This window comes from Lingula anatina, chromosome 2 (assembly GCF_051362555.1).
Source record: "Lingula anatina isolate TDL-2025a chromosome 2, LinAna3.0, whole genome shotgun sequence".
NCBI lineage: Eukaryota > Metazoa > Brachiopoda > Lingulata > Lingulida > Lingulidae > Lingula > Lingula anatina.
The window spans coordinates 9,820,436-9,836,562 of record NC_141768.1 but is presented as its reverse complement, the minus strand read 5'-3'; the positions used below and the strand labels follow the sequence as shown (position 1 = coordinate 9,836,562).

Below are 16,127 nucleotides of genomic sequence, written 5' to 3'. Positions count from 1 at the left end.
AAGAAAAGGCAGTGTCAGATGAATTGTTTCTCTTTTTTATAACATTAAACTAGAAATTGAAACTAGAATCTGAAAAAAAGGCAAGAAACAAAAGTAAAAAATCAATCAATCATCCAATGTACATGTTTTCAAGATTATTTTGCTGATCAGATGCACAGCGCTTTCATTCCACACATTTTTGACATTTGACTGCTTAACACAAAGTCAGATTGATAATATCTTCAAGAAGATTTTTTTCAGATATTGATCGACATTATTAATAAATGACCAAACTTCCTTTTTACGTTTTTAAAGCCACGGTCGTATTTAATTTCTTCTTTTAATTTCAGATATTGCTGTAATCTCCTTTTTTATACGTACAATCATTAAATAATTAAACCTTTAAATTGTTTTTATCTTACTATTAATTATAAACATATAGAGGCCTCAGTGGCAGATTTAGAGTGTCCTGACCCCCTCCCCCCCGCCCCCTAAAGACTAAAGACAAATTTCAGTCTTTTTCTTTTACTACTACTACTACTACTGACACTTAATTGTGTTTCTTTAATCTGCTTCATTCACCGAGTCAAATACATGTGCTTAGTGCAAATAATACAAATATGTGTGTTTGTTTATTTTTTATTTCTTATCTAGCGCATTTGTTGCTTACTTGTCATGACCCAACTTTCAAAAACAAAGCAGTGTAATTTGATCCATCATATGGGGCAAGCACTGTTTGGTACCAGATGGCAAGAACCCGGATCTACTTAAAGCTACAGATCCATATGCATTGGGACCACCAGTTGGGGGTGGAGGAACACTTCAACTATTCCTTGTTTTAAGTGTAATTTAACTATCGATAGCTGTAAAAAGTTGGCGTTAACAGGACCGGCGATCGAAACAATTGAAAGGAAGGGAATAAATTGAGCGCAATACAGCTGAGAAAGTGCCAAACGATGCCGAGAGTTTACTCGCTGGCCTTTCTGTTTCTGGTCGGCATTGGTATGTGATACAGCGGTATTACTTTTAAGAGCTTTCTACTCGTACTGTTGCAACATTTATGCATGAAGATTTTTGTTATGTGAGCAGTTAATAGTATAAGCGTAACTTAGGTTTGAAACACCCTTGCCCACATAGCTTATGTTTGCTCATTATTTTGTAAAATATTACGCTCGGAAGATTTAAATATTTTATTAATATGAGAAGACATGTTTTACAAACGTTCCACATAGTTCACCCGTAGCCAATTTTCAGAACAATGTGATGGACTGACCAAGAGATGGCTTCCCAACACGAATTTTGGAAACCCCCAAAACTGGAACCTGGGGCGTTTACCATGCGCCAACGATGTCATAAGCCTACAGTCAGCAAACTCTGCCTCGGTCTTTGTTCAAACAAACGCAACAACTATAAAGGAATTGGTAAATATTGACGCATTTCCATTTCAATTCACAGTGGCTATTGTGTGCCAACATACCCTTTCAGTTTAGGATAAGTCTGGGTCATTAAATAGAATTTGCAATTCTGTAAGTGAAGCGTGGTGTAGATGAACATGACTTAGCATGACAGTATCTCAACAGCAAATTGGTGGATTGGATTTCCCGACACGTAGAGCGTTTAATAAACTTATTTTTATGTCAACTTCAACCGGTGTAGCTATCTTTTTATGTTATCGTCGTGATTTGCTTCTAAGTGCAATAAGACTCAGTTTATGTTTTGAAATAAAGTTTATGATCCAATCATGCCTGTTGTAGAATACACGCTCAGTTTATGTATGTGCCCTATAAAATGTACAAACACGCTTAACTGCATGTAGGTCAACTACCAACGGACTATTGCTTTTTTAGCCTTGGATTAATTAAAAAAAAAAAAACAGGCAAAATAAAGCAGTTCATAAAAAAAAGCAAAATAGTGGATGTTTGTTTCTGCTAGAGTACACTAGGTTATAATGATCTTCAATTTAGTTTTACACAAAACGAGTTTATTTTTTTTAAAAAAAGACAACAGTTATGATTAAATTTTGTAACAATGGCAGTCTATTTTGTGAATGTCACGTTTACTTCCATTGTAATAAATAATAAAGTGATAGTATGTTAACCATGATTCAAGGCTGTTTTCATTTCATTTTACACTTATATTACAGCGTTTACCTACTGACGGAGAGATTGTATTTGCTGATGGCATTGTGTTGGCTTTTGGAGAAGACTCTGGTGCACCTGCTACTTGTGGCCAAGGTAAACAGTTAATGTAAACACTCAGTATATTCCAGGTTTACAAAAGAAAATGATTCCTTTTGTATCCCTGGCACATGAAAGCGAGTGCAGTTAGTTAAACATAGGCTCTAAGACCCCATTCCCAGAGATTAGATCGATCCAACTAGATCGACCTAACTCCCTGGGGGTTCACGCTAAATAGCTGTCAGCCGAGTGGGCACGAAAGTTAATAACCCCTTTACAGCTTGTAGTGGGCGGGACGGACATCTAAGACGGATTATCTGACAGAAATCTAGTGAGACTCCCCACGGGGATAGATCGATCTAAAATCTATGGGAATGCGCGCTATGCCCATAGATTAGGTCGATCTAATCTATGGAAATGGGGTGATAGACAGTAAAAACGCAAAACATACACAATGCGTCAGTGGTGATGTTGTCACATCTATCGCAATTTGACTGCAGTAGCCTCATAATATTAATAATTAAAATTGAATTTTACTTAAATTTATTTAAGAAATATGAATTTAAAAAATATCAATATAACAAAAAATATGTATGTGACGTGAATAACCATTTAAATTACACTTATATAATTCGAACTGATTTTAATGCATAATTTAGTAGTAGATTATGCAAGAGAGTATGCTAGTTGGTAGCCAACCGGCAGTGGTATATATTGCCAAGTTTCCTCATTAACCGGTACTCTGGTTTCTCTTCATCCACGTATAAATCTTTCGCCTTTTACTAAAGATTTCCGTGGAGAGGAACAATACAATGAGTCTATAGACTAATTTTTCTAGCCCTCGAGAGAGGGTAGCAAAGAAATATAAGGAACGAATCCCAAATCCCCTCTATATTGTTTCTTGTTCTTATTGTTGGTGAAATTTTAACTCTTCAGATATATCCTTTTCCCGCACCGATGCCAAACAATGGTTAGATGGAGACAACTGGTGTGTGAGTGATGAAATTGGTCAATGCACAGAGGCAAAATCACAATTGACCCTTCTCGATTCAGAGAAAATTCCATGTCAATCAGACCATGCTATTTTCCCAACACAAAGTACCTTCTTAGTGGATATGAATTCTGGATTACAATTGTTTGTTGGTAGTTTGACAATTGCCGGTCAGGTAATTAAAATTTGAATTTTTTAACAACACTAGGAACGTACACTACTAGTAACACTAGGAATACTTAAAAATCCACAAAAGTTGTAAAAACAAAATAAAAGAAATTTTAGCCATTAAAAGAAGCTTTCACATGTTGGCATTTTAATGAGTAAATGAATTTACAATAAAATAATTTCATCAAATTTTATCCCTTTAAAATTATTTACTTTTACCATTACAACCACCAGAGTTGTCTTTTCATTAACATTTGACAAATACAAACATATTTTATTGTAATAAACACTAATAATAATTATTATAAATAAATATTTACAGTCCTATTCCACAGCAGAATTCAACACCTTTGTGACAAGTGATTCTGGAAGAAAACAGTTTGTTTCGGATGATGAAGGCACCATGTCCCATTTGACTATAAAAAACCAACAATGTTCCGATATTGCAGGCTGCATGTGTGGAAATGACAAAGGAGACGTAAAAAAACTTATTACACTGCATACTAAGAGAGGCTTACTAGAACAACTTAATTAAACTAAACATGATAGACTTACCTTCAGCAATTCCTTGAATTTTTTAGAGATATAAGGATAAATCTTTGGTGTGGTTAATTTTGATCTTGTTTTTGACACTTTAGCCCACATAAACATTTCAATTCAATTTTAATCTACATTTTAGATACTGGAGAAGATTTGTGATATTAAACGACGTCAGTGTCAATATCTGAATTGCACAAATTCATTCAAACCAGTTGGAAGTTGTTGCCATATATGTGGTATGTTCTTTTCCTCAATATCTTTAAAACATATTTTTAAACAATTAACAATAGAGAAAATACTAAGAAGGTTAAATATAAGGAGATATGTAATGATAAAGTGACAGATTTTTCAACTTCTGATATTATATTTTTAGTATTGGCATTTCTATAGGTCATTCAGTTATTTTCCACAGTTTATTTTGTTTTTCCAATTTCACAGGTGCCATGGCAGTTATGAACTATGGGGCCCGGTTTAAAATGTCCATCCTTCAAAATATGATCCAAGACAAATACTTAAATGGAAAGACTGCACAGACTGTATCTGTGTCCAGGCGCTATGACGACAAAATCCAAGTGGTGTTCAGGGACAGTGTTGATGGGACCAAAGCAGCAGACATTGCAGCAACATTCCAAAGGGACATCCTCAAAGGTAGGACTTCTTTAAAATGATTAACTATAAGTTACATATTAATGAAGGGGTAAAATGGCATATTTATGTACTTTCAATTAATGACTATCAAAATGGACAGGGAATAATTTGCATATTGAAAAAAAATTAACATATCCACCATGCAATCTTGGACACCAAGGCCAAATAAAACTATTTATCATTTATCCCAGATATAGAAACTGGCAGTCTGAAGTATGGTATTATTGATATCAATGTGACCAGGAGTGGAGAAGTAGCCCCCACCAGTGCTTCACAAAAGGGGTCAGAATCTGGGTCAGGTGAGACCTACTCTGATATCATGTGATCTCTTCTCGTTGGATGATAACACAAATAACTAGTCTAGGTTTTGTATTGTATTTGTAATGGTTTCAAGTGCTGAAAAGGCTTTGTATTATGCTCAGAAGTGTGTCCTACTGTTTCAACTGCTGAACATTTGCTGAAAAATTCAAGTAAACAAAATCTTCACAGGCCTTTGAGAACAACTTATCATCTGTGTTAAAACAAGATTTTCTTGTAAAATAAACTATTCCAGGGAATGGGTTGAGTGGAGGTAGTGTGGTCGGCATTGTGTTAGCTTTAATCCTTCTGGTGGTATGTGTGTGCTTAGTGGTTGGATACTTTTGGAGAAAACGCAAGTAAGGAAAATTTCACGTTTACCATATTATCTATATTCTTTATGATCATCATTCAACAATTCAAAGTAATTTTTCCTATGTTATGCCAAATAAAATGGACATTTTAAACATCAACTATTTATTTTACTTTAAATGAGCTGGCTAACACAATAGAAGTTGAGCACTCAAATATACTTCTCCATATCAAGCAAATTATCAAGTCTGAAGCAAACTTCACTAAAACAACCTTTCTTTTCTCTCTCTTTTAGGAATGGACAAGGGGCAACTTTTAGCATATTTTCCAACAAGGAGAAAAATGGTGACATGGAGCTTGGAGCCTCAGTCAGCTACACTGACATTGACATTAATGGGGATGGGACATTAAGAGGCTTTGATAATCCCATGTATGACAGCCCCATTAAGGTATTATTCCAATAAGGAGATCCCTTATTCCCAGCTTATTTTATCAAGAGAATAGCACAAATCCTTGAAAGTAATAATTTAAGTGTTAAAAGTGTAAAAATCCTATACACCATGTTGGTGCTTGTAGCACTGTGAAAGTTTCATGATAATGATACAAGTAAGTCTATAAAATTTTCCACAGTATACCTATCAGAAGGAAGTCATGTATGAAAGATACGTGTATCATATCTAGTTTAAAAAAATGTTGCACATTTTCTTTTGTATATTTTCAGGACGCCAATTTCTTTGCAAACCCAGCCCAAATTGATCCAGAGGTGAAGTTTAACCCAGTATACTCTCCAGAAGGAATTGAAGAAGACAGCTCCATTTAAATGAGCAGCTCACACATACAGCAATTGTTAAAATTGCTATTGATAGTTGATCAAACATACTTTTCGATTTATAACATACACTATGTATGTCTTCTAATTTATCTTTACAGAGATACAGCAATGTGTTACAAAATTAATGAGTGATAATAATTAATAGTTTACATACACTGCATAATTTTCAAGGAATTTGCACAAATACATATACTGATTTATCAAGTAAGACTTTAAGTTTTAAGTTGCTGATATACAATGAGGCACGACTGTACAAGGAATGAACAAAATCAACACTATTCAAGTTGGAATCATCTTGTGTTTACGTTTTGACACCTCATGATTTACCAAATACATTTTTACAGCTTGTAAAATGTCTTATTTACATTTTTATAACACAATTTACAGACTTGGTAGACTATTAGCATTTTCTCAACTTATGACACAATTTTTCCTCACTGTGAGCAACAAAAACTGTATTTTGATCCATTGTCATAAAACACTCAAACCGTGATTGAATTATCTGCATTGTATCTTTTCTATGATAATTCAACAGAATTAATAAGAAAGAGCATATGCAACATAGGAAGATGAGCATTGACCTCACTGGGATGGTTTAGTTAATCTGAAACAGAAAAAATAAAGTTAACCTCATCAAAACGTGTACAACATGATACAAGAGACAACATCCAAACCTACTAATAAGTTTCATAGGGTTAAAGATCATAATGTATACAACACAATTTACCTGATAAAGATTTAATAAAATTAGTTTGAAAAAATCTGCAATTCCTTGTATGACATTCTTGAAAGAGCAAGGATACTGGCATGAATCTGGTGATTATTTGATATAAAAACATGATTATTTTACAAAAGATAAGCCATCGAGCTGTAAATGTTACTTACGCCACATGCTTGCTACCACTAAGCAATATGTAAGGTGTCTTTTCCCTCTCCTGTTTCTCAATCAGCCTTGTCAATGTGTGCAGCGGTGTGTCTGTGGAACTCATCTGTTTCATTAACTGAAAAACAAAAACCATTATATTGTTATCTCCAAAACCAGAGAATTAAAAACAATCATGACAGAGATCCTGCAGAAGCCCACATGAATTCTACAATATATATTTATAAAAAAATTGTCAAATGAGTGGTCAACTCTAAACTTGATTGAAGAAATACATAAATAATTTTGCTAGTTAATAAGACTTATAGTTGTTAATTTTTCATGGAAATGTAGCTAATAATGTGGTTAACAAAGTTACTTATTTCATGTAAAAAATGTATAAAATTCACTTTTTCTAACTCAATAAATTTGATTTGATACAAAAGGATGACATCCATTTGCATATAAAAATAATCATTTCAGAAAACCTTGTAACAAACTGCTGAAATGGGGGATGGGGGGGGGAGGTAAATAACTTTCCAATTTAACTACACTACCAAGAAAGCTATATATATAATATACACATAATTACTTCATCCTCCTCCATCTTCTTCGACCTTTTTTCTTGCTTTCTTTTTCCTGATCCCTTTCCATGGAACCTGTGTGAAAGTTGCCTAAAAGCCTCCTTGGAATCCAGACTTCTACCTTTGTCGTCAACATATTCAATTTTAACATCTGGTTTGTAACTTTCCTTCTCTTTAAACTCTGTCACTATCCCACTGTTGTAGAACCTGTCACGCTTTTTGTACTTCTCATCTATGTCACTAAAAGGGATCATTACTTCAATAGCACAGTCAGTCAACATGGCGATGCAAATTCATTTCTCATAATTATCTAATGTTTCAAGGTATTATACAAAAATGGACATCCTATAAGAAATCTATGCGAATTTTTCCATTTAGACAGAAACATCAAGCATCTGTACCACTGGCTAAGATAAGCTTTTAACAGCCTCAAAGGGAAAACAAAGCTTGCCTATGTGGCGTTGCACTTACTCAAACCGCTTGTCCTCAATGGAATAGTTCTGGGCCTCCATTTCTGTAACAAGTTTGCTTGTGGGCAATTTCTTTGCTACCTCATGTACAAGGAAGCCTAAAAATAATACGTACATACAAAATATAACAATTATTAAATAAAATATTTGTAAGTTTTGCTGCATGTTCTGAACATAATTATATACAATTATTAAAATCAATCACAAAACAGACATTATAGCAACTAACTTTCTTACCAAACACCTTTAAAACAAAAAAGTTACCTTTTTTCAAAGCTAAAACTTTGAAAGCTAATGTTTGAATGAAATAAATATTACTCAGATTCTTGTATCTTCAAAATGATCAGATTTACAAAAAATATACATTCTACACTTGTGTTTATCTGTTTTATATCTTACTTTGATGTGTCTTAAAAATAATCAGGTTCAAATAGAGAACAAATCATCCTACACATGTGTTTACCTTTTTTAACAGACAGTTGTAAGGCAGCAGCCAGACCCTTGTCTACTGTGGGCTCATCATCAAGAACAACTTTTTCTTCCTCCTTGATCTCAACAGGCTGTGTGTCAATGGCAACTTCTTCCCAGCGGTTGGTCTTCTCCTCTTCTTCCTCTTCTCTCCTTTTTCTCTGCTCCAACAATTCAGACTCAAATTCCTGGTAAGAAGATCCAAAATTGTCATGGGCTAACTGGACAGCTAAGCTGCCATATGTACAGACATTAAATATGAGATACAATGTACAAAGACACCTATGGTCCCTGTACATAGAATGGACTTCCAATCTCAAAAAAACAGATGGAGAAAATTTTTGTTTTTTATGTTTGTTGTCAATTATCTCTTTTGAAACTACATTACACATTCCATACACAATTGTTCATCTCAATATGCAGGAATAACTATAATTGACCAAAATAAACTTTATAAATTCAACTGTTCAAGTGACTGAAGCAATTTACTATATTAATCTGAATGTCTTGAGTTCTAGACATTCAAGCACAATTATTCATAATAATGACTCAACTTTAAAATTTCATTTAGGAAAATAGTTCATATGCACAAAATCTAACCCAACTTACCCCAAGTTCATCCTTATCTTCTTCCCTATTGCCAGACTGGCCATATGTAGGGATGTCTCCCAGGGTGCGGCAGAATTCAGATGTGGAGTTGAGAACGATTGACCCTGCCACTCCTGCACTGTTTGTATCTGCTCCCCGCTGGGCAATAATCTTCTCTGCTATCTAAAAATCAGAGAAGAATAACAAGAAAAATGTCTCTTTGCTGTTCTATACATAGATAATAGAAGCACAATTACATCCAGTTCACTTGAATTATTTAGCAAAGCTAAAAACACAAATGAACAATACTGAAAATATAAACATGTACTGTTATGTATTCAAATTCCATACATTGTCAGGATTTTCCATCTTCTTTTTCTTCTGCTTAAGTTTTCTAGTCCTCTCTAAAGCAAGTTGAAGTTCCACATCTGCAGCATCCTCCTCTACTGGCACACTGCTAAGGTCATCATCAGGACCAAGGATGGCAGCTAAAATGTAAATCATTATTATCATATAAGGTAGATAACAAAATACCTGCTTGATATTAACAAATCATTAAAATAGCATAGTTTACACACAGGTCTTTAGGATATGATAAAAGATACAAGGGGTGACTTGGTAGGACTTAACCTTACTTCAAGTTTGCTTTAGTAGTCTAAAAATTCTATCTCCCTTGCTATCTATATTCATCCACAGCCAACAACCTCACATCTTAACTTTGTGATTGACGTGACACATTTACCTTGGTCTTTTCAATTTTTCAATCTTTCAAATAATTTCACTACAAATGTCTTGTGCTACCTGGCAGCTCCAAGTGAACATTAACAAAACTCTCACCATCTTCAAAGTCTGATTTGTCCACTTCCATGTCTTCTGTACTTTGAACCTGCCCCATCCCTGACATGAATGCGGCACCCCACTCTGACTCCTGGGGAATAATCTCTTGATTATCCTCATTTGTACCCCTGAAATATTGCAACAATTACATATACTAAACATATTGTTACTTAATGTATATAGAGTAACAGAGCCTTTTTAACAAAAGCAACAAACGGTGTCCATATGAGTAAATATACTTATAATATACTTAATAGCATCCAATCATTTTCTAGTCTATCTATCTATCTATCTATCTATCTGTAAACTTTTCTCATTTCTCTCTCTCTCTTCATGCAGGCCTCTTTACAAAATATCAGTACTATAAGTTAAAATTGTCCAAACCTTTTGTTCCTCGATCGTGGCATTTCGTCTTCAAGTGGCAACAGGTCATCAGCTTTAACCATCTTCTTTCGAATCTTTCTGACCTTTTTCTTTACCTTTTTGAACTTTGCATCCTTGAAAAGGAAAATGGAAGATATTAACCAGTCTTATTTTTGAACAATAGCTAATACAAACTGAAAAATAAATATCAATTTACAACTGACATCCATGTATCCTCAAAATTGTATATGTACATGCAAATGAAGACTTACCATTTCTTCCTGAGTATAATATTCACTTGCTATATTTGGAGCAGCTAGAGAAAGAGATTGCTGAAAAGAACATCAATAACAACAATTTACTCTTTTGTGCAGCAAAACAATCAATCCAATTGTCAAACTGATATCACAAACAAAATTTGACGAGTTTGTTTAATTTTTTGTATGCTTGTTATGCTTGAAATATAAACTTGACTTGAAAACATTTACACCTGTGCAGTTATACCTACCCCTTGCTGACGAAGCTGTGCTCTAATTTTTTCCATGTTCTTCTCATGCTCTCCATCATATTTTCCACCAGAGCCTCAAAGAAAAAGTAATCATAAGTATTCATACTTTAAAATTTTGGATTTTAAACTATTGTTTAACTTTATAGATGAGAAATATTTTGGCAAAATCAAAAGAAATGGTAATACTCATCACTATTGACATGATATATTTTCATACGGTCCTAAATAGATTTTGGGCATATTTCCCTTTTCAAATAAATCTTTGCGTCTCTTCTTGATTTTTATTTACTTACCAAGTGTGAAAGCATCCCTCTTTTCTCCATCAATTTCTTCATCATATTTATCTAATATATTGGTAGTCTTCAACTGGAAGTTGAAAAAAAAAGGAAATGTCAAAGAATAACTACGACCACTTTGAAATAATAGTGTACACAAGGGTTAATCAAAATGCACCTACTGCAACAATAACTGTACTGTGACATTTTGTCAAATACATTAGTACTCGATAATTTTCTTTCCTCTTTCACCCAATTTTTTTTGTAATATTGTGTACTGTATTATATGTTATATATATGTATGATTCTGAAAGTACTCTATAATAGTTGATAAGTTAACTTTTTTCTTGCTCATATCTTTTGGATAAATTTTAATAATACTTTTAGCACGTTTAGTATCAGTGTACGTTGTGTGAGGGTGTGTGAGAGAGCACATGATCTTCTTATATGATGAGCTTCTAACACAGTTATATGATCAGCTTCCAACACTTAAATGCACCTACTGTACAGAAACTGTTAAGAACCAATCTATTTGTCTCTCCTGTTTATTTGTCTCTATTTTTCCTTTCCCTTTCCTTATTTACTCTTTCTATAAGCATAAATTTCTTATTGGTGATATTTTCTTACCATGCCATATTCATCATACTCTGGCTCATCCCAAGGCTTATAATCAGGTTTCTTCTTCTTATTTTCTACATTCTTTTTTGACCTTTCATCATCAACAATATTCACGTTCACAAGAGTATCACCTTCGTCATCTTCATCAAGTATGCCTATTTAATAAGAACAGAGATCACTTTATTCACAATTACCAAACACATGGATCTTATGTTTAAGTGTCCATGAACAAAAAATCCTCTAAACTATTTATAACTGCTAAGAAAAATACAAAAAAAGTACTGTGAACATCTTGTGATCAGATTTCAGTGTAGATTTAAAAATTTATCATGAAACCTGCAATATAAATATATTTTTGAAACCTGGTCCACTACCTCAAATAATATGGACTTACCTTTGTCTTTTAATGTTAAAATAACAGCTTTTCCTTCTTTGAATGAACCCATTCCATGTTCAACCTTGATACCTTTGAGATCCCTGGATGTGTATTCCTGAGGTACAAGGTATTATGTTAAATGACAATAATGCAAAATATAAGTTAACAGTGATTTAATATGACATTTTATTTACTTGAGCATTTTCATTTCAGTAAAGATGAAACATGCAATGAATTCATTACTGAAGGTGCTAAAATATTCTGCAATATTGCTCTGCAAATTATGGTTTTTTCTGACTTTTAATAAACTAATCTATGAAAACTTCATAATCATGAAAATTACCTTTCCCTTGTTCATGAGAGGTGCAAACTCCTCTTCCACAAGGTTACCAATACCAAACTCTGCATCCATTTCTTCTAGCATCTTAGCCTGAATAACAAAATAGCATGGTCCATTAATTTTTTAAGAGGACAATTTTCTTCACAAACCATAACATACAACATAATAATCATCAGAAGTAACTTTTTAACAATAATGATATTTTTCTTACTTAATCTCAATACGTTTGTTGGGAAAAAAATCAGTTTTGAAAAATGCCAAAGGATGACCCCACATTGTATGTTGTATTGTGCAAATTGGTTAAATGTTTAATGTTATGTAAGACAAAAATTTATCATTAATCCTGTCTTATTATGTAGCTACCCTTTTCTCAGCCATCTTTTTTTCCTCTGCATCTTTCCTGTTTCTCTTAACCCAAGTGGCTGCAGATTCATCATCAGAGTCACTCTCCCCTAATGTTTTGACTTTTCTGCAATCAAGATTTGCCAAACAATAATGTTAATAATAATTTAACACATAGCATTACACAGACATTAAAATGAAAAGCACTGGAATGAAATCATAGTTAACAGCTTCTGATTGATATGCAAATCACCATACCTGCTTTGATACATATTCCCTTTAAATGCATATACATAAAAAAGACCAATTTTACACAATTGTTCATGCCCATACAGCATTACATTTTTCTTAAATACAATCACGTCATAGATATATTTCTTAAATACAATCATGTGACAATCTAAAATAGCTCCTTAAAAAATCTAGCATCTTTAACACAACAACCAAAAACCTACCCTAACTGCATATTTATTCGCCTTTTTTCTTTAATGACAGCCAATTTCTCCTTCAATTTTTCTGTCATTTGGGCCTGTGCAATATTTCCAGCAGGTTTATGTATATCATCCTTGAGGGATTCTTTTTCCTCTGAAATAGCACAGTAACAAGCAAGCATTGACATGAACAAGTGACACGAACAACTTTAGGACAAAATGACTTTGGGTAAAGAATTTTCAGAACCTCTTGAGTTAAGTTAAAATATCTTTGAAACACCAATTCCATGTATTTCTAAATTTTAAAGGAATACTAGCGCATACCTTTGGGTTCATTTTCATCTGGAATTTCCAAAGGCTTCAGGCCTAGTTTAGCTCTTAATTTACTGAAAATATTTCAACATGGATTGCTTAGGCTTTAATAGTTGTTATAATTAATTCAGTACAAGACTACAAACCTGCATCTATACAAACTTCAATACCAAATACAGTAATCCAGTATGTACAAACAGATCTCATCCCATTATCTTAGTTGTTCAAAAATGTTCAACTCTTATTTCAAATTGTCATTTTAAGGGCCCACAGAGACCGTCTTTTGGAAGAGGGTCAGAATTTTTCAAGTTTACATTGACAGGCATTTAATTTTTCTGTCGGAAATGGTCAAAAATGGAGGATGGATCATCAAAGATCATTTGAAAGACTGTCAGAAAGTATTTCTGTACCTGCCCCTGATCTTCAAGAAGAAACAAGCTGCTTCTCACAAAGATGGTTTCACTGAGTATACATAAACATTTTTCAGAGTCAAAACAACATTTTAACAAACTTCACATATTTGTTTCTACAGTTTAAATTTTAAAAAAATATTCCAATGATCAATTTATTGATGTGAAGATTTTGAAAAAATACTTACTTTGTTTCTTCTATACTAAGAGAAATGTCGCCTCCGCTGCATTTTGGCTTAATATCTAAAAAGGTATATTGTCATGTATTAAATTAAAGACAACTCTAAATTTAAGATACTTGGGGAGGAATGGCAAATTGTAACCGTAGCAATAGTCAAAAGGTTCTATAGCAGGCCCATAGCCAGCAATTTCAGAGGGGGTGGGTCGTTTTCAAAAAAAGTGGACTTTTTACCATAAAATCCTCAAGTACATAGGTCAAATTTTACCCAGAGTGGACTTTTTCCCAGCAAAAATGGTGGTTCTTTCGAACCCCTCAAACCCCCCTGGCTACGGGCCTGTATAGTCCCAATGTTCATTGGCCTGGATGTTTACTTCAGAGCCTTCAGACCACTGAACCCTTGATTAATAAAAACAATGAAAATGTAACCATCTTTCGGACTGACGAACCTTCGGACCAATGAACCTTTGCACTATCGAGACGCCCCCGTCAAAACTCCCTGATCCCAACATCAATGTACTTTTGTTTTATTTCTATTTATCCAACTATTTTCTACGAAATCGACAAAAGAGTGAACAAACGAAAGAAAAAGAGAGCTGTATACTGTGCTCACTGTAGACTTAAACCGGTCTTAAACGGACATAATATTCACTTAAAGTACGTATCGATGTGCTTCAGGAAGCATCTTATGTATCTTACCATCAGAGGGCTCTTCTTTAATCTTTAACTCTTCTTCATATATTTCAGATCTTCCCTCAACATCCTTGCTATACCCAATTTCCTTGTCTCTGGAGTGAGATCGGTCCCGATGCCGCCGTTTCTTTTCTCTTGGAGAGCGCGACCTACTGCGAGATCGGTGCTTGTGTTTGCGCTTATGTTCACGTTCACGGTCTCTTTCTTTGTGTTTCTTTGAAGATCCCATGTTGATGAATGGTTATACGCTATAACACAAACATGCACCGATGAAATCTCAAGTTATAGTGATCCAAATGCCCACAAAAACATGATTTTGAGTACCTACTGTGCAGCGTGACCGTATATCGTATAGTAGTGCCGCAGTTAATACGTCAGATTCGGACGTGCGTTTTCCCATTCGATAAATTCATCATACTTCATATTCTGCCTTTAATTATCAAAGTAATATTGACAGTAATTCCTAATCCCTCGATTGTAGAAACAGACAAAATCTAGGTGTACACAAGGTATTTCTGTCCAGAACATGTACCTTTCCATAATATTAATCTTAACAAAGACGACCTCACATCCAATCAAGTCTCTGTGGCGCAATCGGTTAGCGCGTTCGGCTGTTAACCGAAAGGTTGGTGGTTCGAGCCCACCCAGGGACGGTTACTTTTTCTATTTGCTCAATTTATTTAACATATCAATTAACATAAACTCTTATTGAGCACACACATTTTAAAAATGATTATATATATTATCACCTCCATTGTTGTTCAATATAATGATGTCCCTTCAGGTTAGGACCACAGAGATAGGAGATAGAACAGTGTCTATATGAATTTAAGTCCTACAGGGGTACAAGAAATGCCCCCTTCATATCGCAGATACTCAGGGAATAAAGTATACAACAGAATACATCTGCCTCATCGATTACAAGAAAGCGTTTTACCATGTAAGACACAACATCTCTTCCAAAAGGCTCAAAGGCATCGACTATGACAAGGACTACTGGGTCATATGTCATCTGAAAAAAAGGACGTAAACTCCCAAATGGCCTTACCAAATGGACTGAAATCAATCGTGGTGTGCGACAGGGGGTGTGTGATGAGTCCCGACTTTCTCATTCTTTATACTGAGCACATACACAGAGGACACACAAGGCGGTGTTCTGATCAATGAAACCTTGAACATAGGCTTAATAACGTTATTATGTCCAAGATGAAACCCACATCAACAATACCTGATAGGCAGCGAGAAAGGCCTCCAACGTCGCCGATAATTTGTTTGGGATGCCTCTTTGAAAGGACTGGAGATCAAGTGCAAGAATACCTTTGGTATGGTTATCTCCAAAGAAAGTCAACCTCCAATATGCGCCCTAGCATCCCGATTAAGTCCATTCTTTCAAAAACCTCTAGTCAATATTGGCGGCGGAGGAAGGTGTAAGAAGAAATTCAGAAGACGCTCAGGAATGGCTTAACTACCTTCAATCATACGTCTGCAATATTTAAGGATCGGGGAATATTTGTGATGCTAAGCATCA

General features: G+C 34.4%; 2 protein-coding genes and 2 non-coding genes across 5 annotated transcripts; 3 read left to right on the top strand and 1 right to left on the bottom strand.

Moving 5' to 3' along the window:
* The first annotated feature begins 731 nt into the window (after nt 1-731).
* LOC106157052 (protein amnionless) lies at nt 732-6,710 on the top strand. Of its 2 annotated transcripts, XM_013532542.3 has the most exons (11): nt 734-981; nt 1,234-1,400; nt 2,123-2,213; nt 3,093-3,322; nt 3,638-3,793; nt 3,995-4,091; nt 4,294-4,503; nt 4,695-4,802; nt 5,057-5,159; nt 5,408-5,561; nt 5,834-6,710. In XM_013532542.3, the coding sequence occupies exons 1-11, from the start codon at nt 936-938 to the stop codon at nt 5,930-5,932; spliced, it is 1,461 nt and encodes a 486-aa protein (XP_013387996.2). In that variant the 5' UTR covers nt 734-935; the 3' UTR covers nt 5,933-6,710. The 2 variants fall into 2 exon arrangements, with proteins under 2 accessions (XP_086860587.1, XP_013387996.2); XM_087004461.1 differs by lacking the exon at nt 5,057-5,159 and having other exon boundaries at nt 732-981.
* Nucleotides 2,894-3,010, top strand: LOC112041644 (U5 spliceosomal RNA). The gene has a single exon (XR_002886308.1). It is a non-coding gene; the product is annotated as a U5 spliceosomal RNA (small nuclear RNA).
* On the bottom strand, nt 6,018-14,972 carry LOC106157011 (U4/U6.U5 tri-snRNP-associated protein 1). Its single transcript, XM_087004460.1, has 20 exons — nt 14,606-14,972; nt 13,917-13,971; nt 13,331-13,392; nt 13,031-13,160; nt 12,597-12,702; nt 12,237-12,323; nt 11,912-12,008; nt 11,527-11,672; nt 10,918-10,990; nt 10,625-10,698; nt 10,389-10,448; nt 10,138-10,250; nt 9,754-9,881; nt 9,268-9,404; nt 8,938-9,099; nt 8,324-8,516; nt 7,862-7,958; nt 7,399-7,630; nt 6,830-6,945; nt 6,018-6,548 (listed from the first exon to the last, which is right to left on the bottom strand). The coding sequence occupies exons 1-20, from the start codon at nt 14,826-14,828 to the stop codon at nt 6,527-6,529; spliced, it is 2,313 nt and encodes a 770-aa protein (XP_086860586.1). The 5' UTR covers nt 14,829-14,972; the 3' UTR covers nt 6,018-6,526.
* A 206-nt stretch (nt 14,973-15,178) lies between these two features.
* On the top strand, nt 15,179-15,252 carry Trnan-guu (transfer RNA asparagine (anticodon GUU)). Its single transcript has one exon. It is a non-coding gene; the product is annotated as a tRNA-Asn (tRNA).
* Nucleotides 15,253-16,127: the final 875 nt, after the last annotated feature.

Bases quoted from the DNA above. Each gene is read 5' to 3' on its own strand.
- LOC106157052 (XM_013532542.3), top strand. From the start codon at position 936: ATGCCGAGAGTTTACTCGCTGGCCTTTCTGTTTCTGGTCGGCATTG. The intron at 3,794-3,994 runs GTAAAAAAACTT...TCTACATTTTAG, and splicing joins GTGGAAATGACAAAGGAGAC to ATACTGGAGAAGATTTGTGA. The intron at 5,562-5,833 runs GTATTATTCCAA...GTATATTTTCAG, and splicing joins TGTATGACAGCCCCATTAAG to GACGCCAATTTCTTTGCAAA.
- LOC106157011 (XM_087004460.1), bottom strand. From the start codon at position 14,828: ATGGGATCTTCAAAGAAACACAAAGAAAGAGACCGTGAACGTGAACAT. The intron at 10,991-11,526 runs GTAAGAAAATAT...TTCAACTTCCAG, and splicing joins AGTATGATGAATATGGCATG to TTGAAGACTACCAATATATT. The intron at 7,631-7,861 runs GTAAGTGCAACG...GATCCCTTTTAG, and splicing joins ATTGAGGACAAGCGGTTTGA to TGACATAGATGAGAAGTACA.